A 22,662-nucleotide genomic window follows, 5' to 3' on the forward strand; every position below is an offset into this window, starting at 1 on the left:
CACTGTTCTAAGAGTTTTCTTCAGGTACCTACTGAAGAGTTTTGGACGAAAATATATCGCTGGCAAGAACTATTTTAGGCAAACCTATATCATCCCGGAACGTTAAACAGCTTCATATACCTCCAAGTTCCGGTATTCACCTGTGTTTCGGTCTTCGAATCACGAGATCCTATGCCTGGCTATGACATATTGGGCTTTTCTTCTATGAAATTCTCAGTAAAAATATTCATTTCAGAGTGGGAAAGTTGCTGGTTAAACGCCCGTGCCTGGGAGATCACGCCAAGCTGTCGGTTTCAGTCATTATCATTCATATCTGACAGTGAAAATGAAACATTAAACCGTAACCAGCATCGGCATAGCGTAATTCCATAATGTCTGCAATAATCTGCCGACCACACTTGAAATTAGCAGATTCATGTAACGGTCATGCCTTCGTCATTCTATGAAATTTTTAAGTTATGAGGACTAGGAAGTCCACAATGGTCATTAATTTATAGTCTTGGTCGTCCTCGTCCTCGTCCTAGGCCCTAAAGCTAACAGATGCAGGTTTTAAAGAACCAGAGTCTCGATCGATCCAGTAAAAAGCCGTGTTAAGTATTATAAGCTTACACTAAGATTGACTATATACTATTCTAGATCTATCGCCATGATCGGCAGAGGTAAAATATAATAAAACAAAGATTTAATTATTTCGCATTTATTTAATGTTAATATAATTATTACAGACAATGTTCAAGGTACCCTTTAATTGGTTTTCGAGCTTTAACACTAAGACATTGTAACCTTCGTATTGCCTCATCGTTACATCGCAAAACAGTAAACCAGGAAACCATCCGACGTAAACTAAACAAATAAACTTTTGACTAAAACATAGCGAATCTTTGAAATTCAAAACATAGCATTTAACTCGTACAATTATATCTCTCGCACATATAACGCTCGCCGAAGCGAGTTAACAAAAACAATAATAACATATTCCCTCACCGGACGTGTGCGAGTACACCAGTACCAACAAACGTACAACACATGACAGACACGACAGACGCACCGAGTGCTGCCGGTGTCGGTGTCGCGTGCACTTATACAACAACAAGGTACAATTCAATACAATTAGTTTAACAATCCACCCAACAAGTGTAAAGGGCGCCCCCCCGCCGCCTCCGATGACCGAAACGATATCTTACAATACTCCCCACCGGGACGCGTTCGAGTGATGTCAGTGTGCGCGAGTTGATTCCTCAGTCTTAATAAATTGATGACAATGAGCAAGGAGAACAAATGAAACTAATGTCGTGCAATTATATACAGATACGAGGCGCGCGGGGCGGCCGCCATGTTGGGTCGACCGAACGCACAGCCAAGTTCCGCCCGTCGACCGTTGTCGCGCTGTACCTACCTACCGCCTACCTACACTAGCTTCAACAAAGTCAACAACATTTAGCTAATAAAGTAAAGGGGCGCGCACGCCCTCGTCTGAACGATACGAACAATGATCACTAGCTACCTTACAGCCTACGACATCGAGCTCGTCACTCTACCACCTAGCGGCGCGCCGTGACGTCACCGTTCGGCGCATCGTCACAATACCTGCGTGACGTCACCGCCGGTGCCGCCGTCACAAAGACAGTACTAGAATCTTGTCCTCGGTGCTGTGCGGTCACGCGGGATGTCGGGACTATTCTCTAGTGATGGAGAAAATAATGCTACTTTTCGTTATTCTATTAGCCTGCGAAACCTCATTTCCTAGCGTTTTTAGTGCTAATTGTCTAATTACATCATGTCTATTGCTTTACAATTGAATAGGTTTATTCTTGCTGCCGAGGAGTGAGATACCTTAAAAGTCAAACTAGTGACATTTTCCCAATTACAGTTAACGAGTAAAGTTTAACTAGGATTTCGCAAGCTAAGAATAGCTCCAATCGTTGTGTCCATCACTACTCTGCACTATTTATTATCTCTCACGCGATAAAATTTAAAATTCAGATAAAGTTACCGCACTAAGAACTTTTTTTTTTTGTTATTCACGACGATATACTCTCAAATATTGTAACAACTTCAGTATAACAACGTTAACATTTTTTCCAGTTATTTTTAATTAAAATTATCTAGTTTATGATACATACACGATGTATATTATGAATTAATTTCAACTAACTAGGTTTCAAACGATTCAACCCTTCGAAATGTTCTTTACATTGTCCGCAGTCAGCTTTGCTGTAAAATCGCATACATTTTTTTATTATTATTTATTTTTTTACGTTAATTTGTTTAGTACTTTTAAGAGAATAACACGACTAGAGATCTATTATAATTCAACAATCTTAAAATTGTGTAAAACACTCGATAATTTACAACACGATTTGGGAAGAAGTAAGTGATGTGGGAAACTTGAGATGGAATGTCTAATAGATCCCGCCCACTGTGCGCGCCGACTGCGCCTGTACATATAGTAGACAAATCGCCTTTTACCCAAATTATAAGTCATTAATTCATAAAACTCTAAATTCATGTTGAAATTTATGATTAGCGCTTAAAATTAATTTCACTATTGAAACAAAAAATAAGATGGCTTACAGAGTAAAAATCAAGGATTATAAATAGGCAACTACAAAAGAATACTCTAATCAAAAATTAAGTTTGGTCGCGGGACGATTTTTGAATTTATAATCGATCGCTTCGATCACGTTACAGACAAACCACAGACAAGTCCTTGAGGTACAGGGGTGCGTATGACGACAGAGACAACGGCAACACGCGCGCTTGTCTATGAATTAATAATGAATGCGCCCGCCGCCCGCTCCTCTGTCGCACCCTGTACTGAGTTACGTGCTGTTGGCTATAGGCAAACACACGTTACGCGCGCCTACAAAGTATCGGCCACACAGGCGCGCACAGTAAGCAGACAGAGATGAAACATTGTAAAGAACAAATCAAACAATGAAGGAAGATGAGAGTAAAGGAGCGAATGTGGATGTGTTAAGTATAACATAGTTGTATTGAGAACCCCGGGAGCCCGGTCGGTCGCTCAGCGCGGCAATCGTTGCGACCGGTCGCGATCGTCGTCGCGATCGGTCGCAACGCCCGACGAGACTTCGCAACAACTCTTGTGCAATATCAAAGAGAGCTACGTGGTTTAATAATTTTCAAACTATTTACCTATTTTATTAATTAATGGCGCAACGAATGTGATCAAAAGCTCACAACCTACCCCGCTGATGCGACTCCGGACCGTTGGCGGATGCACACGCAATCATTGCGTTACGATACGTCGTTTCGGTTGACACTGAACGATGCTATTTGTACAGAGACACCATTTTGCACTTTTAGACAAAATGAGGCAATAAACACAACTGTCACTTTTAAGTTTGTTAAATTGTGACTAAAAAAGGATGATACGCCTAGTAATAACAATATTTAGTCATTTTTGAAGCCAACAGATCCATTGTTCAGTACAAGAAACGATAGATCGTAATGCAGTGCGCGTAGTCCGCCTCAGTTTCACTTTAGGTTTCCGAATAATTGACGTATTGTCTTACACGTACTGACTAATCGAGAATATCTTCTTCAATAAAATTGAGCTTGTAAAATCGACTTCACAGGCAATACGCGTCGGGAGGCCTCGGGCCGCGGAAACTAAAGACGATCGAGTTGCCGATAGTTTAGCCAGGGGCTTCAACAGGCGTTGAGATATGACGAAGTTTTTATTCAAACGAAATAACTGATTGCACCTTTCCCATTTCTGATTATTTAAGTTTATAATTTTTTACTCAAGTAAAACACACTTAGAGTGAGTTAGCAGTTGTTGCATTGGATGCTTTTTAAACAATCTAGGGTAATGCGCATTTCTCGATCATGGTGTGCAGTAAATGCAATACACACCACATGGATCACCACCTAACACACAATGTGTTTATTTCACATTCCAAGAATTAACCTTTGATGTTAATCTCACTAATTGCTAGAATTTTATCGGAACAATCTGACAAAGCCCAAAAAATTTGCATCATTATTTTTGATCACCAATCGGTAAGATGGCAGTGCCATTTCTCCTCACATTTCTGTCTCCACTTTTCTTGACATAACCTATCAGCCAAACGCGCCCTTGGTTTCCGCAGACCCTCACGCCACACGCTCCGCGGGTTGCACGCTCGCGATTCTTAAATATGCGAATGCATGGGAGATTCCGTGTATAATTGACATTAATTGAGAACTTGTTTACAAAAAACTCAGATTTTATCGGTGCTTGTAAAAAGTGAATTAAATCCTATTCGTCAAACGATGGCGTGCAACTATTACAAGATCGCGGAGCCTCCCTCCCGCTGCAGACGCGCAGACTCCCCCCTCCCCTCCCCTGTACCATCAGTACGAGGTCGCACAATATGCAAACGCTGGTGATTTTCGAGTATCGAAACTATTAACATCAGAGTAACATTAACTCAAAGATCAAATCAAAGAATTACAGCCTACAACTGAAATTTATGACTGAGATAAGTGAAAAAAAGAATGTACAAAAGGACGTGCGAAAAAAGGAATAATATTTAATAGGTTACGACGTACTCTGATTAAATTACTCTCAATTACTCAATATTTAAAAAATGCTCAAGAATAATGGTTGTCGTAAGTTTTTTCGTTATTGTTTCGATACTCGCTAGCCACCACCGCAGGGAGTGTGCAGCCGTGCAGCGGCGCACTCGAATGCTGCCAATGTAGTCGCGAACGTGGTAACCCTTTGTTTAATTGACACAAGGCGATATCTGTACCTACCCCCCAATAATTGGTAATATACAATACGAGATGAGAAAGTGGAAAAAACACCAGAGAGTTCGAACAGCGTTACCTAATAATACATTTTAAAGATTGAATATACACTACAACTAGCTACTCCAATGAAACTACGATGCAATGTTACCTACATAACACACGTATAATAGTACACCATAACAACCACAACATTATACCGAGACGTCGTTGGACAGTTGGTACACTTACAACAATATTTCATTTATTTATTTATTTAATAATAATATAATAATAATTAATTATTTTAATATTATGTTTATATTTTGTATTCACGAAAGTACGAGGTCATGGCGTCACGAACGAGTCTTTGGGAGCCACCTCCACGAGCGAGACTGACGCGCCTCCTGACATGACGACCGCTGGACGCGAACGTTCGACTGACTTCGACGAGTAAAAATGACGAGTCAAAGTGAACGCGACGCGTGCTCGAGTCTCCCCCAAACACTAACAGAACGAGATTTAAATGTCGACGGTTTTCGGCTATCGGGACTCTATAACACCCAGATTAATACGTAAAGCTCTATCATTCAGTTCTACCCACATTACACGTAGAGCTCGCAAGAGACGTTAGCTCTACATTTCGTACTTTAAATCATATAACATTAAGTTCATTTTGCCATGCCGTTATAGTATACCGATACCCGTAAACGATGCAATTCCACAAACCGACAATCTAGCCCCGAATGGTGGGGGAGACCCCGTGCCCACATGTCAGCTGAGAACCGTCACTCAATTCCTTATCTTATAACACTACAAATTAGTTTTTAAGCCGATTCATATCATATATATATATTGTAAGTTACTATTCGTTTGTACTTCTTTACCAATAAGTAAACCACGCCATGTTGGATGTAAGGCTTGTCGTCTGCGAGCGTACTTGTAACGTGACAAGAAATATTTTTACGTGCCCATTGATATTTACGGCAGAGACAGAGGACTGTCGTCGACAAAATAAAGTTTGCCCGTAAAGCTGCGGTTACACCAAATCCGTCAACGACAGTATATAGCATATGTAAGTAAAACAGTGAGTACACTACTACGGCGGGCGTTTTCGGACAATGTCGGTAGTAATAGTGTACAAGCACTATTTTTTTTTTTGTACACGTTTGTTTGAACCGATAAAAATCAACGGAGGATACTTCGACTGACGCATTTGGTGAAAAGGCAGTTACAAGTAGACTCGAAACCCGACAGCCCCATTCAACTGCACAACAAACCACCTGAATCCAAACTTACACAAACGGCTGTTGAAAAACAACTTCGAAAAACGCCCAACACGATACCCTCCTCCAATCTACCCTCCTCGAGGGGAGTAAACTCCCCCCCCCCACATCAGACCCTCTTAAATCGCGTGTAAACGAATCTATCTAACGGACACTACGAAGTAACCTAAGCGAACGTCGGCGTCAAACCCGAGACCGCTCGTGCTGCACCGCTGCGGGTGCCGAAGTCGCCACTACGTCTATCTACAGATGGCACTTCTGAGGTAAGCGAACAACTAAAACTACTGCAACTGACCCAAGTACCTTGAAAAAGTCGAAAAAAACAATCACAGCTTATTATTATTATGTTTATTACAAAGGTACCGATCGACAGGTGTGCCCTCGCTTTCGGTGCAGTGTAATGTCTTCAGTAAGCGTGTGCTGACACATTATTTCACTGATACCAGTGAGTATAGCACGCGTACAGTAGCGGGCGCAGGGCACACCCCCGACCGACCCCGTCCGTCGCTACGCAGAAGAGCGGTCGCCCCCTACGCGACGGCGCTCAAAAATAAACTATCGATTTAATTAGATCGTAACTGTAAATAAGAATATTCAATATTGTCATCTCGAATAATACATAGAAATCTGCATTTAAAACCTTTAAAATATATAACTCTCTACTATTATGGACATGCATTTTTCTTTATTATTAAAATTGTACTTACAGTTTAAAGACAAATATTTAGACCGACGAAGAACAGAATCGATCACGAAACGCCCCGACGCGATACGATAACAAAATATTACAAACGTATAAAAAAATAAAGATCTTTTGCCGCGAGACGCGACGCGACGTTCCAAACGTAACTAAACATAACGCGTTTATTATTGCATTGCACTCTGTGACGATTTACAACGCCAAAATAATAAAATAAAATTTAATCCATGTCAATTTATAACGACAACAGAACAAAATAAAATATAGTCCATCGCACTCTATGAAAATTTACAACGACAAAAGAATAAAAATAAAATCATATAGTCCATTGCACTCTATGTCAATTTACAACGTCAAAAGAATAAAGTAAAATAAAATAATTATTTCATCGACCGACTTTGGTTAACACATTACAGCGAGTCGGCCTGGCGACGCGCGGTGCCGACTCTGAATAATTATAATCATAAATTACTCAAATCAAAATTTAACTCTAAGTATGTCGTAATACGCTAACAAAAATAACTTATCAATGGTAACATTTACAATGAAATCAACATTCGTAAATAAAAAAAAATAATAATATTCGGTGAACGATAATAATATAAAAAAATAATGTGTATGGAATAGGAATATCCGTGACAGGAGTTATCACAATCGTATTTAAACCGTCACTCACGACGACAGGTCCGCCAGGCGAACCGAACGACGCTAACAATAATGCGTACGTATGCGTACATATGCGCACGTGCGCAAACTTACAGTACATAAATCTATGTAGTTCAATAACCTTGTAAATAGACGTGAACCTTAACTAGTGTCAGGTAACTCGCGTGCGGCGGGCGCGCGGCGCGCGGTGACTAGAGCCGCGCTACTGCATGAGGCCGGAGATGGCGTTGTGGCGCGTGCGCTTCAGCTCCTCCTCCTGGATCTTCTGCTCGATGAGGTAGTGCGCATTGCTGATGGCGGTGGGCGTGCCGCTGATGGTCACGATGCGGTTGCGCGTGCCGGGCGCGAACGTGCCCTTCTTGGAGATCTGGATGTTGGCGCCCGACATCTGCTGGATCTCCACGAGGCTGCGTCCGCCGGGGCCTGCGGGACAACGTGCTTATCAGCAGAGTTGAGCTCTTCGGAACTTATTGAGGATGGCAGTGTTTTAGATTGAGATCTCTTTGAAACTTGTCGAGGATGGCAAAGTGTTTTAGACTGAGATCTCTTTGGAACTTGCCGAGGATGGCAAAGTGTTTTAGACAGATCTTTTTGGAACTTGTCGAGGATGGCAAAGTGTTTTAGACTAATATCTCTTTGGAACTTGTCGAGGATGGCAAAGTGTTTTAGACTGAGATCTCTTTGTAACTTGTCGAGGATGGCAAACTGTTTTAGACCGAGATCTCTTTAGAACTTGTTGAGGATGGCAAACATTTTAGACCGAGATCTCTTTGGAACTTGTCGAGGATGGCAAAGTATTTTAGACTGCTCAAGTAGAATTACTGCGAAACTTTATATACATCAATTAAAATAATTGCTTGTAATGAAATTGGTGTTTATGAGCTACTACTCGGACTGATGCCATCGAGCCAGTCGCAGGCTTCATGGACGCGACTACGGAGCTATTGTTTAGAAACGCCTACAAAAGGCTTATGTCCAGCAGAGAACTTCCATTGACATATGTATGATGATGACGAGTTAAATCATTAAAAGCTAGCAGTCGAGACAAACTTCTAGACTTCGGAGAAGTAATACCAATATCTTAATTTCTTCCACCAAGAAGCATTTCTGTATTCCTGTCTGAAGGGTAAAGTTGACGGTCATTACAGGCACAGAAGGCTTAACACTTACGCCTAAGGTTGATGAACACAGAGCGGCACTTCGTAAGATATGTTCCTGGCATGCCCTGCAATGTTTATAGGCGATGGCTTTCCATTTATGGACCCTCTACTTGTTGCATCAACTTACGAGTTAAATCATGAGAACAGAAAGTAACGGTCGAGTCGTACGTACCGAGTATGGCCCCGACGATGACCTCGGGGATCTCCACGTTCTTGGAGTCCTTGGCGCCCGCGTCGGCCGGCGTGGGGCTCTTGGACAGCGGCATCAGCGACGCGGAGGGGAAGGCGGGCACGGCGCCGCCCGACAGCGAGATGGGCGCCACGGCTGGGGGGCGAAGCGCCTCGAATGCAACCTCCGCGAAACGCTCTAAGCCGCACGCCCCGCCGCGCGCGCCGCCTGCGGAGCGTAGGAGTCACCTCACCGCGCCGCCCGCCCGCCCCGCGCCCGCCCGCGCCCGGCTCGCGAGCTTACATTAGAACGTTTCGCGCTGTTGCGGACACAATACGTTAGCGGCGCTCTCCCCGCCCGCACAGCGCAACCCACCCCGCTCCACCCCACCCCACCCTCTGGCCCCGGCCAATCTCGCGGACAGCGACGGGCGATATGCTAATGCACGCAACGCGGATCAATTCATTTGGACAGGTAGCGAAGCACATTGGACTTCACTATCTAAATCCAAAATATTACATCTTTATATTATTAATAATAGAGATTCTTTCAAAAATAAAATTCTTGAACATCCTATGCACAGTTCCACTTACTTGACGTTACGGAAATTTTGGTGAACTACCTAATATTTAAATAATGACGCGATTTCGTATTATAGATATAATATCATTTATGTATTAAATAATCATAAAAAATATGCAAATAAAAATATAATGAGATCAAAGAACATCACAACAGATATTGGACATGTTTCTTGCCAGCCGTCGGTAGAGAAACCAGGTATTATTAAGCACCTTGATTACTATAAAATCATATTATTTGGCTAGCATGTAAAAATATATGTATTGCTCTAAAATATTTCTACATTTTATAGAAATATATTATATTATTCGAAAGTTTTATGCAATCGTTAATTGATTTGGCAAATGTAATTGACATAGATTTAAAAACATATTTAATGAACGAAAGAAGCGATTGTTTATAATGTGCAAATTATTTACAAAACTCATATTTTAGGGCAGTCTAACTTTCAGTTCACTTATATTTATTTTTTTCAATATTTCTAGATTTTTATATAACAATAGGCACTTCTATAGGCAAGGACCGGCAAAAAAATGACCGAATGATGTCCAAAAACTATTTAAGTTCTAACAAATAATGTAATGTGAAAAGCTGTAAAACTACGAAATTAAAAACTTTGACTACGCCATGACTTCTTTCGGTGTTAATCTAAATATGTTCGTTTAATTCCAAAATTAAAAAGAAATTGATCGGGTTATTCTAAAACGTATTTATATCTAAAATCGAAAGCCGTCGGTAAAGAGCACACAAGGCAACTAAAACGTACACCAGCATAACCCACGTGACTAGTACAAATTAATCAAGTGTCGTGAATTTTGAGTTTGTCTATCTGTATGCAAACATCGGCAGCGCTGTGGTGCGGTCGAAACAAGAAATGTCAATGGATATTGTATTCGAAAGGAACAACTTAGTCTTTTACGAACTTGTAAATGATGCATGTATATACAAAGCACATAATAACGAGTATATACTAGAATTGTTGCGAAAGTTATCAACATTTAAAAAATCAATTAAATTTTTTTTATTTATTTACTTCAATTTCGTTTTTCATGTAAATCTGACAGTTAGTAATACTTATTTAAAAAAAGATTTCTTTTGATAATAATAATATTTAATAAATACATTTCTTTCAATAACAATAATATTTAATAAATACATTTCTTTAAATAAATTTCTTAACGACTTTAATCTCTTAAAATATGATAAAAGACAAGTAAGTTGTTCTTTTCTCAAGAGTTTTGTTGAGCAGCAGACAGTAGTATTATGCATTAGACAATTTACAAAAAAAAATGTAATACATTTTAACTTTTTATCTACAATCTCTTTGTACGTCGTCGAATTTAGCTGCATTCAGTGTAATAAGAACTCATGTTATTTTAATAACAATTTATAAATCAATTAAGTCAACTCTAGAACTTTGTCCGAACCGCGCGTCACAAGTGGTACACTTTTTTGCACTTTCAAGACTTGTCAAAGTCAACAGATTTGTTTACTATTATACCATTACAGAGTACAGGTAAGACGTTTATATGATATCCCTTCATCATGTATTTTATTGCTGTGTATGAGATTTGAAATAAAAGGTTCCATTTTCAAAACTTCTATACTTTCTTTTATTTCTATTTCTTCTTCTTCTATTTCTTTTACTCTAATAAATTGTCTAATGCCCACTCAATAAGTGGTTTGTCCACTGCTCGAATATTAAAATGTATTGCCGATAGATGATATGGAAGAAGCAATGCCTTCAGAAATTTTGAAAAAACTTGAAGATAGAAAATTCAACCAATAAAATAAAATAAAAGCCAATCGGGTTAAAATAATCAGCAATACAACTGTACACCTCACATAACTAGCATGCAATATGGAAAAACACAATTCACTCTAGTCATAGATTAAATTATTATCAATAGACCTAAATAAAGAAATAACAAATATTATAAAATTAACAAAAAATGTATAATATGAGATAAATGATGAAAGCTATTGTTTTTGTGTAAACCATTTTATCCATTTCTTAATGGGAAAAAAGATTTTGGTTAAAAATACTAACTATATATTATTTACATACCAAGAAATAATTAGTAAAAAGATATTTGCGGATGTAAGTGTTTTATTAATGTGAAAAGCATTGCCGAGAAATTTGGAATAAAAAAAATTTTGAATTAGGAGAAATTTTAGATAGCTTTAAAATTAATTTGGAAATTATTACGATAATTCAACATAGAAAAGAAACAATATATTGCAAGAGATGTGGTACGACCTTGATCTCAATAAAATAGTTTATTATAGTTCCACCGACTGAGGGGAATTAATAGTACAACTTTGACACGAGACCTTGGACATATTTTATTCGAATTACATTTAGCATTTACATGGCACGGCTAGGACATCATGGTGGTAGTTTATTTACACACAAATATCATAATAGGAGTCTGCGCATACCTGACAAGACGCAGTTCATTTATATCAACTCAATATTGACATAGCTAGCTTTGAAATAAAGTCGAAAATCAATTAACATGACAACTAATCGTGACAAACTTTGAAAATTAAATCGTTCTTTGTTGGATCTCGTCAGGTTTACGCCGGATTTAAGATCGTATGTTTTAGGGAGGTCTGAATAAATGGCAAAACTACCAGAACATGAAAAAAAGTACATTAATTCTCTTAGAGTAAACTCGTTAAAGAAGTGCTTTTTTGGATGTTCTGTCAATTCTGCCAATGGATTTATAATTTTATACTAAATAACAAATTGTGGACTGTATATGTATAGCCGGAAACTGTGTAAATATTGTGTCTGGTAATTCTGGCACGTATAAGTGGTTTGTATAGACGATTAGAAAAGTTTGTAGGATGATACCCGTAGTAGGAATTGAGTGTTATAAGAATGAATCTGATGTTTTAAAAAATCGGCTGAAGACTGAAGACTTTTCAATGCGATTGTTGCAGTACTGGCACAATGGCACATAGGCCTTTGATACTTTGTACTTATTCTACCAACGACGGCCAGTGTGCAACTCAGACCAATTACCATAGGACCTGCCTCGCTAGACGTTACCCCTTTGTCAAAAGTATATGATCACGATCTAACGTGTTCACACAAAATGCGTCTATAGAATCGATGTTTCATTGTGATACATAAAATTAAACGTCTGTGTATTACGATTTAAATTTATGGTTCTGGGTAGTGTAAGGACACAGGATAATATATTTATTGGTGTTAAATATTTTCGATGTGTGAGTTTACCTCGTCTCCCTCAAAAAACGACAGATAATTTTGTTGGTGAATTTGAGTGCGATACAAGTCCAAGGTAATTTAGGTCTGAGGTGTGCCATGACAGTCATCAACCTAAGATAGGTTATATATAAAATTCTCACGTCACAGTGTTGGTTGCCATACTCGTTCGAAACGACTTTACCGACTTTGATGAAGTTTTATATGTCTATGAATACGCAGTAGGTCTGAGAATAGGTTAAGTGATAAGGGTGGTCCACCCAAAATTTTATGCATATAAAAATACATACAACCCTAAATTTTGACCCTCTACCATCGCGACCCGTATTTAAAAAAAAACTCCTCCTGTAAATATGGTTGGTATTCTATTCAGAATGGCATGTAGATAGTTTAAAAAAACAGTTTTAGCTTATGTGTCAAAACTATTCGCTGGATGCAGGCGGCTCAGTATCGTGATGTTTGGAAGTCCCTACAAAAGGCTCATGTCCTGCAGTGGACGTCCATCGGTTGATATGATGATGATGATGATGAGATGATGATGATAATGATGATGATGGTGATGGTGGTGATGATGGTGATGATGATGATGATGACGATGACGATGATGATGATGATGATGATGATGATAATGACGATGATATCAACTATATTAGTTGATAACATCCCTACGTTTGACATTTCATATCTGTGGTCGACGGTTGGTGACATTGCTTTTATCTTCGCGGTTAGCTAAAGATCGCAATGAACTCCTAAAAGCTTAAAGTTCTTGAGTTCCATCTCTTAAAAGGTAGTGATTATGTACTTTTTGGCTATTCTTCAAAGGCTTTAGAATAGATTTCCATCGGGAGAATTAAAAAATTGTTCATCTTCACAGTGTTATTAACAATTAAAGACAGAAATGTTATTACAAATTAAAAAATCGTTTCAATAGTTTAGTTTTTACTATTTTTCCTATTAACAATAGCATATAATTATTATCTTTTATTAAATATAATTTTTTTTTTTGGAAAAATAAACTTCGATGCAAATTATTATTATTATTATTATTATTTGACAAAATTGTTACTTAAAAGATTTTTCTGTAGTTTACAAATAGTTTTGTTAGCTAACATTTTTTTTCCACCACTTGTATTCGATATTAAGGAACCATTTTTTAACCATGATTTATCTAATTGATAACTAAAAATACCGTTTTTATTTAAATTCATTGTTTATTGAATGTACAATTTGTTATGAATAAAAATTCTGTTTTCTTTTTCTACGCATCTTCCGTTGTTCTATATGTTCTTCATTTTGTTCGTCTCCCAGCGAAGTTTCCTCTCCTGGAATATACAGTAAATAATCACCTTCATTACTATTTTCTTCATTTCTTTCGTTGGGATCATTATCCAATTAAGTCATGACTTTTTCACCTCTATAGCTCAACAATAGTGCGTTTGTTCGTGTCTTTTCACTGCACTCCATGAGGAAATAATTTTCAGCTTCTTTTGTTTTTGTCTCTTCGTATCGCCATGCATTTTGCCACTATCGAGTTTACTAACGACCTTCTTTATTAAGTCGATTTTTTTCAAAATCAATATAAATGAGCTTAATGACAAAATAATGAAGTAATGATGATGATAAATGAGATGGCATTGCACGAATTATAAAAATGGAATCTGTAATAAAAAAAAATGGGAGCCATTTTGAAATCAAAAATAAAAAACGTTCAAAATGGAATCTACGAGTAACTTAATAATATTATATGTTCAGCGTTTTCGATTCGTAATGTCTATGCACGCTATTGGCTGTAAATCTCAAGATCATTAAAATAGGAGATGATGGTGATAGTGATGATGATGATGATGATAAACGTAAAAGAATATTTAAAATAATATTTTTACATCTTTTATCGTTTCGCTAGAGAGGTGAAATGCTGTACGCAGCGGCGTGCACAAAGATTTTGCCTAGGCACAAAACGAACAAATTGCACAAAACGGAAAATTCCTTCTCCAATCCAGGTTCGTAATGGGACTCCAGGGAAGGCAGTGCATTTTTGCATCTATGAATTGCACGCCACTGGTTGTCCGAGTGTGTGTCACTCGAGAGTGAAGTGTATTTTGTTTCTTGAGCCTTTGAATCCTTCACAAGGCTCAGGATTCCAAGTTATGATCATAAGCTACGCTCGTCATTCAATTGTAGAATCCTTCGCTTGCTTGGGATTCAAACTCGACACTCGGAACAAAAACGAACTTTACTCTCTTGTTGAATAAATAACCATTTGCGCCGTATTTCCATTCGTTTGTAAGATATAAACCAGGAGAGACTGACAAAGTAAAGAAGAACAGAATTTTACAAAATGCGATATAAATACATTTTTTTATAAGGAAATCCCGAATCTATACTGGAACCTTTGAAGAATAGCTCCACGAAAGATAATAGGTCCGACATTTGTAGGTCAACAATTATTATCGCATTTGCAAAATATTCAATCTATATGAAATTGTTAATTATCTAATTGGCTGAATTTTTCAAATTAAAATTTTAATATTTAACATGTTTAAATAATATTTTTTGTTGTAGGGGGCGTGGCTTGTGCAAACCCGACTAGCCGATTTCGGACGTTTTTCAACCCTCGGTAATTGAACCCATAAATATTGATTCTACAGTTCTGCGAGTGGAGGATTTTTGAAGAAATTCCCCCTTCTTTTTGAGTCTTTTGAAACCAGATTTGAAATATCTTAAATACAAGCCAAAAACCAAACTCCTTTTTTATTTTCAGTTAATTGTTAATACGAGTAGCTTTTGCAATTATTGCGGCCCTTATTTTTTTCAAAAACTATCTACATGCTATTCCGAATCAAATGACACCACAAGTATATTTTTAGGAGAAGAAGAAAACCTTTTCACTTAAAAAGCACTCAAGGCAGTGGATCAACAAGCTGCCTTAAGTACTCTATGAATGCCAATAACTATTGATTAATGAAATGAATTAGAGTTTCGATTAGACTGTAATGATGTAGTAGTGTTGTGTTGTGTTGTGTTGTGTGTGGAGTGTCGGAGGGTCGGCAGTGCGCCGCGGAAACAACTCACCGAGCTGGACCTGCGCCAGCGGGCCGAAGACCGCGGGCGAGTCCTGCGACAGCGGGAAGTAGGCGGCCGACAGCGGCGCGGGCAGCGCGGCCGGCAGCGCCAGCCCCAGCACGCCGTGCTTCACCAGCAGCGACAGCGCCGCGCCGATCTCGGAGATGCCGCCCTCCGAGTAGCCCGCCTGGCGCAGTGCCACCTGCCGAGGCACGGCATCGACACCGTTAGCTACTAGCTCGTCTGATCATTGCCATCGCGAGCTTTCTTCTTCTTCTTTTATGTTACAGTTTAGAAACACCGTCAGGGAAGTCAGTGGCCCTTAAGACGGCCTTACCTAGTTTGAGGGTCCATTTACACGAGCAGCGCGTTGGTAACTGCTACCAACGTTTCGGCGGCAGTCGACTGCAGTCGTCGGTAGCAATCGTCGGTAGCAGTTACTCTGCCGTTGGCAACGTACTGCTCGTGTAAATTAACCCTAAGGATGCCATTGTAAAAACTAATTTTTTTTTTTAATAAAAATTTTATTCTTATTATTTATAGGCAAATTTAATGGGGCACAAGTAACTACATGATGGGAAAAAAAAGAGGCAGAAAAGCACAAGGCTGTACCAACGATATTGAGATAATTGAAGGGACAATCTTGTAAAAAAGTCAAAGTATAGTAAAGAAAAGATGAAGGGATAGTAGGAAGCCTTTGACCGTAAATAGGTTTTAGGTTACCGCTCAACTGGATCCAGAATATTATATGTGAAGCTTGGGAGAACATAATGCTCTTGGCATGTTTTCTGATTTGTCTAAGGCGTTTGATTGTGTGCATCACGAAACATTGATTAGAAATCTAAACTTTCAGGAAGGAAGATCAAAGTACTAAGCTTGCCTTGTTCCTTCTCAGCAAAAGGTATTGAGAAAGTAGACATCTCGTTGTAAAACTAGGTGTTTCTCAAGGATTTGTATAAGGGCCAATTCTATTTCTCATTTATACAAAAGTTAATTCGCCTATCTGCCTTTGCTGATCGCAAGGGCAGCCCAAAAAGAATCAAATGTGAGTTGGTGTCCGCATTTACCTTAATGTGGTCGAGCGTGTGCTGAGTGAGCGGCGACGGCGGCGGCGTGCCCGGCGGAGCCAGCGAGAGCGACAGCGACAGCGCGCCCAGCCCGGAGCCGTTCATGAGCATGCCGCCCACGCCGCCCACGCCTCCCACACCGCCCACGCTGCCCACGGACCCGCCGCTGACCAGTGCGTGACCCTGAAATCACAACAACGATATTTATAAGTTAGAAGCATATTTTTTAATACGATACGTAATAGGTATAAATCAATCTATTCAAAAACTGGAGGAAATGACACACACGCTTGGTCTGTCAACTTACCAATAGATCTAAAGCCAAATAGACTCCCCAGAATATATTGACTTATACATAATTATACTGTTCTGCTTTGTTGCATACATGGCGATAATATTCGCAATGGTGGAGTGAAATTTTTTTCTTCGCCCGAAGCGTTCAAAACTATTTGCGAATAAGTGTTTTGCTAACAAAACATTTAGTACTTAAAAATTTTGACTGTTGTAAATTAGTGTCATACTAAATTCTTAGATCATTCAAAAAGATTTTTCATTTGAAAATGTTTACTACACTCGTAGATAAGCCAAATAAAACAATATGGGTTCTACATACGAAATCTAATAACTAGTTAGTTAAATAAAAAAGTACAAAGATTACATAATATAAACATTATATCATAAAATAAGTAAGTTGTAATTAAGTTAATAAAGCAATAGTTATTAAGCATAAATATAAAAGTTGTTGTATTTGTGTTATAAAAAAATAATCATGTCTGAATGCTTAACACTTAACACAATGAAGGTTGCGCCGATTATTATATTATTGTCATTAATGAGACGACACAATTTCGATTATCTCATTGAATGTTACTCTCAAACTAAAACAAATTTATATCAAATCATCATTATCAACCCATATTCGGCTCACTGCCGAGCTCGAGTCTCCTCTCAGAATGAGAGGGGTTAGGCCTATACCACGCTGGCCCAATGCGATGTTTTTCCTTCACCGTTTGAGATACGTGATATTTAGTTTCATTAAATGCAGACAACTGAAAAGTTGAAGGAGCATGCTCCGGACCGGATTCGAACCCACACCCTCCGGAATCGGAGGCAGATCATACCACGGTGCTGGTATATCAAATAATAGTAACCTTTTATACAAGAACTTTCGAGAATTCAAATGTACCAGTGAGAGTAGCGACTCTACTAGTCTCCGGTGGTTCAGTACACACACATGGACGACAGTGTGAGTACAGTGTGAGCGTGGTGTGGTGTGAGTGTGGTGCGGCGAGTGCACACACGTGCACGGCGCCACTTGGACACGCTCGCAAGTGCTTGTCGCGCCGAGGCTTGGCATACAATACACATACGCGAAACATTACATATAATACACATAATATAGTAAACATGTAACTTGTTAGATATAAAGCTTCGCTCACAACGATGTTGCAATTAAAAAGAGTCTTTTTTTAATCGATTTCCAAAAAAAAGAAGTTTTAAGATAAGGTGTATTTATGTATTTTTGAGCGAGTGCGAGGTGATGCTATGCTTTAAGCGATGACTTTTTGCTTAACGTAAGATGACCCATCTGTTTTTGAAAATTCATCTTTTTTTACAATTGACAGACGTACTAAATGGTCCACTTATTTATCTCTCTTCCCCTCTTAACTAATAGTCAAGGTTGGGATAGAATCCTAGACTACCTTAACCGTTGGGGAACCAACGCAAATAACAGAGCATCTTTCGCATAACACTTTCTAGTAAAATGTTGTTAAAAAATCTTGAAATTCAAGTTCTCTACATACTCATACTCTTTACTTACAACATCTTTGTGAGGTCAGATATAGATGACAGTGAATTAGGAATGCAAATAAAATAATTCTTTAAGAATTAGTTTACATTGATTTAAAATAAACTGAATGTATAGAATAGAAGTTGATAATAAAGCATAATATTTAAGCGTTACTTGAAAAACACAAAGAGTAAGTAGAGCAATTTTCGGTAAAACTTCGAATCAATAGTTTCTTGATTTTTTTATACAACAACTAGCTAACGGTTGAGTGCAATCTCACCTGATGTTAAGTGACAACGCAGTTTTAAATAGTAGAGAGCTAACTTGAAAATACTACAGTACATACAATTTATACCTACACCTTACTTACTTAAACGCGTCACATCAAAACGTTACAAGAAAGTTTTCGAAAATATAGCTAGTTTACCGTTATGTAAAAAGTCAAGTACAAATCGAATTCGCGTACAGAGGGTTCCGTAGAAATTAGACAATTTCTTTGCAAATAGATATGTACTCCTCTAATGCTCACCATCCCATATAGTGATATTAAGGAACTTTAAACGACCACGAGCAGATGTTAATGATAATAACTAAGACCGATCGCTTGACTAACTCCCCAATGTACTGATACATAAACCTAGAACTTTTTCCGTAACGAAGTGTACACAGACAGCGGTGTGCCGTGTGCCGTCATAGAAGTATTCTCATTGGCACTAAGTGGCACAGCGTAGTGGTACGTAGTGGCGCTGACAGCAGCTATCCACGCTTGGCACGCCGCCCGGCGCACTTGGCTATCGCCGCGATCGCACTAAAATATCTCTTGTCGAGCCGATGATAGACAATCGAGCTATTAATAGCTTAATGAATGTTATTTAAAGACATCTTTCCACAGACTGTAAGGCGGGTAGCGCCTACTGTTGACGGATTGGATAGCGTATTAGCGTAAACCACACTACTTATTTGTTTAATTAAAAAAATTAGAGTATTAATATAAAAAAAAAATATAAATGATGTTGGTGTTATGTATATAAAGAAGCCAATAAAAAAATAAATGTCGAGCCAATTGGTAAAAATATAGATAACATAATATAAAAATAATTATCTATACTAATATTATAAAGAGTAAAGTTTGTGGTATTGTACTCTTCATCTACTGAACTGATTTTAGAAATTATTTTACTACTAGAAAGCCACGTTATTTGTGAGTGACATACGTTTTATTTTATCCCTATAGTCTCACGGGAACAGGAACAACGCGGATGAATCCGCGAGGCATCGGCTAGTATGATGAAGTCATGTCAAAACGTAATGCCGACCTTTTTCTACTTACCTCTGTCAAAAAGAGGGACTATATTTTTTAGAAATATAGTCCCTCTTACTACCTACCTCACACATGTCACATGAATTGCTTACTTTATAATATCTACACTACCTTCACTAATAATATACATAGGTATAAGTCGAATTTTGTATATTCCACTTATACCGATTAGCCGATTTTATAAAACTGAGTAAAAAATATTTTCTAGGTTTCTAAAACAATATTTTTTTAAAAATAATATATTATTAATTTATTTCAAAGAACTAGCTTCCTATGAAAGAAATGTAGCCTTCGAAGCCTCAACGCGTAAAAAAACCTTAAAAAGGATTTCACAAACTTTTACAACAGACCCCTAATAATATTTTCATAATAAATATCTCATTAACTTCGACGACTGATCGAAATATAATTTATAAAAGTGTATGAATTAATAGATAAAGTCTTAATCTTCAACATTCATTAGTGTAATTGAGTCTTTTCTTTCAAAGAGATCAAAGAGATTCGAAATAAGTAAATGAAAAGCATTTTTATCTCTAACATTTAGTGTTTCATTGAAATATGAATATTGAAATAAAATTGAGAGACGATGTTTTCTAAATGCTGCACTATATTATAGTCGTTTAAAGCGTAGTTATAAATAATTCATATACTTTTATTTAATAGCTACTCGTATACTAAAGACAAATTTGATGTGGAATGTTTACCAACAAACATATTAAAATAAGCATATAAATTGTATTAAATTTTACAACTAATAATAATTTTAATTAACTTGTTCCTTTTATGGCAATACATTTGTTTAATAAGCTTAGAACAATAATAATAAATTAGATATAATTATAATTCTATTGATTTTTGAATAACGTTTTATAAATAAATAACTTCAAATTAATTAGTTATGAAATTACACGCGTTTTCAACCTTCAATATCAATTTGTTTGTTGATAAACACTCCACATTGAGTTTGGCTTTGTCATCATCATTATCAGCCGATGGACGTCCACTGCTGGACATAGGCCTTCTAAACACAACGGTCTCGAGCCGCCTGCATTCAGTGTTTCCCTGCAACCCACTTGATGTCCTCAATCCACCTAGTGGGAGTCTTCGAACTATGTACCTTGCCCTTCACCTAAGCGACTCGCTGAGTTATGTCAGTGACTTTGGTTCCTCTGGGTATCTTCTCATGTCTGATTCGATCACGCAGAGAAACTCGCTCGCTCGCTCCATCGCCCGCTGAGTGAGTGAGCTTCTTTATAGGGCCACAGTCAGCGACCAGGCTTTAGTACGGTAAATTATATTTCGATTCAGCCACAGAGTTAGGAACTACACAGATTGGTCGGGTACAGTGCGCGGTAGAGTAGAGTAGAGAGCGTGTCCAAGCGTCACCTCTGTCACCTCAGCGGTGGGCACGGCGTAGGGCGAGCCGGTGGGGTTGTAGTTGGCGACGGGCCCCGCCACGTCCGCGTACGACACGTTGGGGCACGAGCCCGACTGCGGGTCGTCCACCACCTTCTGCAGGATCATCACGCACGCCTTCTTGTTGTTCTCCTTCTCGCCTGAAACACGAACGTTGCCACTCTGTTTATTTGCCTAAATATTTTTTTGGACATTTCGTTGTGGTTTCGGTGGTGTTATTATATTGTAAAGAATGATAATTTTAAAAGAGTAACTGTTGAGATTCTTCTCAGCAGAAGATCGGACAATAAACAGAGTGTTCGCGTAGTTTCAACAGTTCTCGACAGATGGCGCTATAGATAGTGTGACTCGCGCTAACGTTTGTTTATTTGACTTTATATAGTACTAGCGGACGCCCGCGACTTCGTCCGCGTAAATTTCGATGTCAACTTTACTACTGCCCCTACCCTACCCTACCCCTAACCTACCACTACCCCAACCCTACCCTACCCAACCCCTACATCATACCCTGTAACTTCTCTATCTGACTCCTACCCTTAGCAAAATCGGTGCAGTCCTTCGAGAGTGGTGGTATGACCAAGAGAAATAGAGACTTCTATGCTAATAATATAAAGAGGTAAAGTTCGTGTGGTTGTAGGAGGTAATCTTTGGATCTACTGGACCGATTTGGAAAATTGTTTTACCAATAGAAAGCTACGTTATTTGCGAGTGTCATAGGCTATGTTTGATCCCCATATTCACACGGAAACGGGAACTACGTAAATGAAAGCGCCGGGCGTCATATAGCGGAATTTCTGCGTCTTTTAGATATTTTATATTATCTCCGAAACTATTTAAGTAATTAACATACTGTAAAGGGCAAATCTTATCTCCATAATATCCTTGTGATTATTAAATAATTTATTTTAATAAGGATTAAAGTTTAGTTGTATAAATAATGACGTAAACCTAAGTATATAAAATTAATAATTTTTAAAACACAAAAGGTACTATATCTGCTAATATATAGAAGATAGATATTTGGTGTCGCGGACTTTTTAGTAGAACTTTTAAAGATACATAAAGTTTCCATACATTAATTTCAATTTTACGCAATAGTTAAGGCAGCGCATGCGAATAAGTCTGTTTAAGAGGATTTTCAGTCCGACCTGTATGACAAAAACTGTGATAACTCGGCTAATATATATGATACCTATATAAAATATAGCCTATAGCACTCCCTGATAATGTAGCATTCTACTGGTGAAAGAATTTTTAAAATCGGACCAATAGTTCCGAAGATTACCCCATTTAAAAAATGTGACAAACTTACAAACTTACAAACTTTACCTCTTTATAATATTAGTATAGATATAGACAAACCATGTTAGATAGTTTTTTCTGTTCAGTTAATGTGTGTGCAATTAATAAATATTCAGTTCAGTTAAGTCAGTGTTTTATTGGACCCGGGTAGTGCGCCGTAACCCGT

General features: G+C 38.2%; 1 protein-coding gene across 6 annotated transcripts in view; it reads right to left on the reverse strand.

Moving 5' to 3' along the window:
- Window positions 1–681: 681 nt before the first annotated feature.
- LOC112050527 (RNA-binding protein Pasilla) overlaps window positions 682–22,662 on the reverse strand; it is a 100,460-nt gene continuing 78,479 nt past the window's right edge. For 4 of the 6 annotated variants that reach the window (XM_024088810.2, XM_024088812.2, XM_052888107.1 and 1 more), the window contains 5 exons: window positions 21,165–21,334; window positions 16,666–16,848; window positions 15,608–15,800; window positions 8,722–8,946; window positions 682–7,812 (listed from right to left, as the gene is read on the reverse strand). In XM_024088810.2, coding sequence (XP_023944578.1) covers window positions 7,592–7,812; window positions 8,722–8,946; window positions 15,608–15,800; window positions 16,666–16,848; window positions 21,165–21,334 — 992 coding nt within the window. In that variant the 3' untranslated portion in view covers window positions 682–7,591. The remainder of the gene's footprint in view (window positions 7,813–8,721; window positions 8,947–15,607; window positions 15,801–16,665; window positions 16,849–21,164; window positions 21,335–22,662) is intronic. The other 2 variants (XM_024088811.2, XM_024088813.2) reach the window with 2 other exon arrangements.

This window comes from Bicyclus anynana, chromosome 21 (genome assembly GCF_947172395.1).
Source record: "Bicyclus anynana chromosome 21, ilBicAnyn1.1, whole genome shotgun sequence".
Classification (NCBI taxonomy): domain Eukaryota; kingdom Metazoa; phylum Arthropoda; class Insecta; order Lepidoptera; family Nymphalidae; genus Bicyclus; species Bicyclus anynana.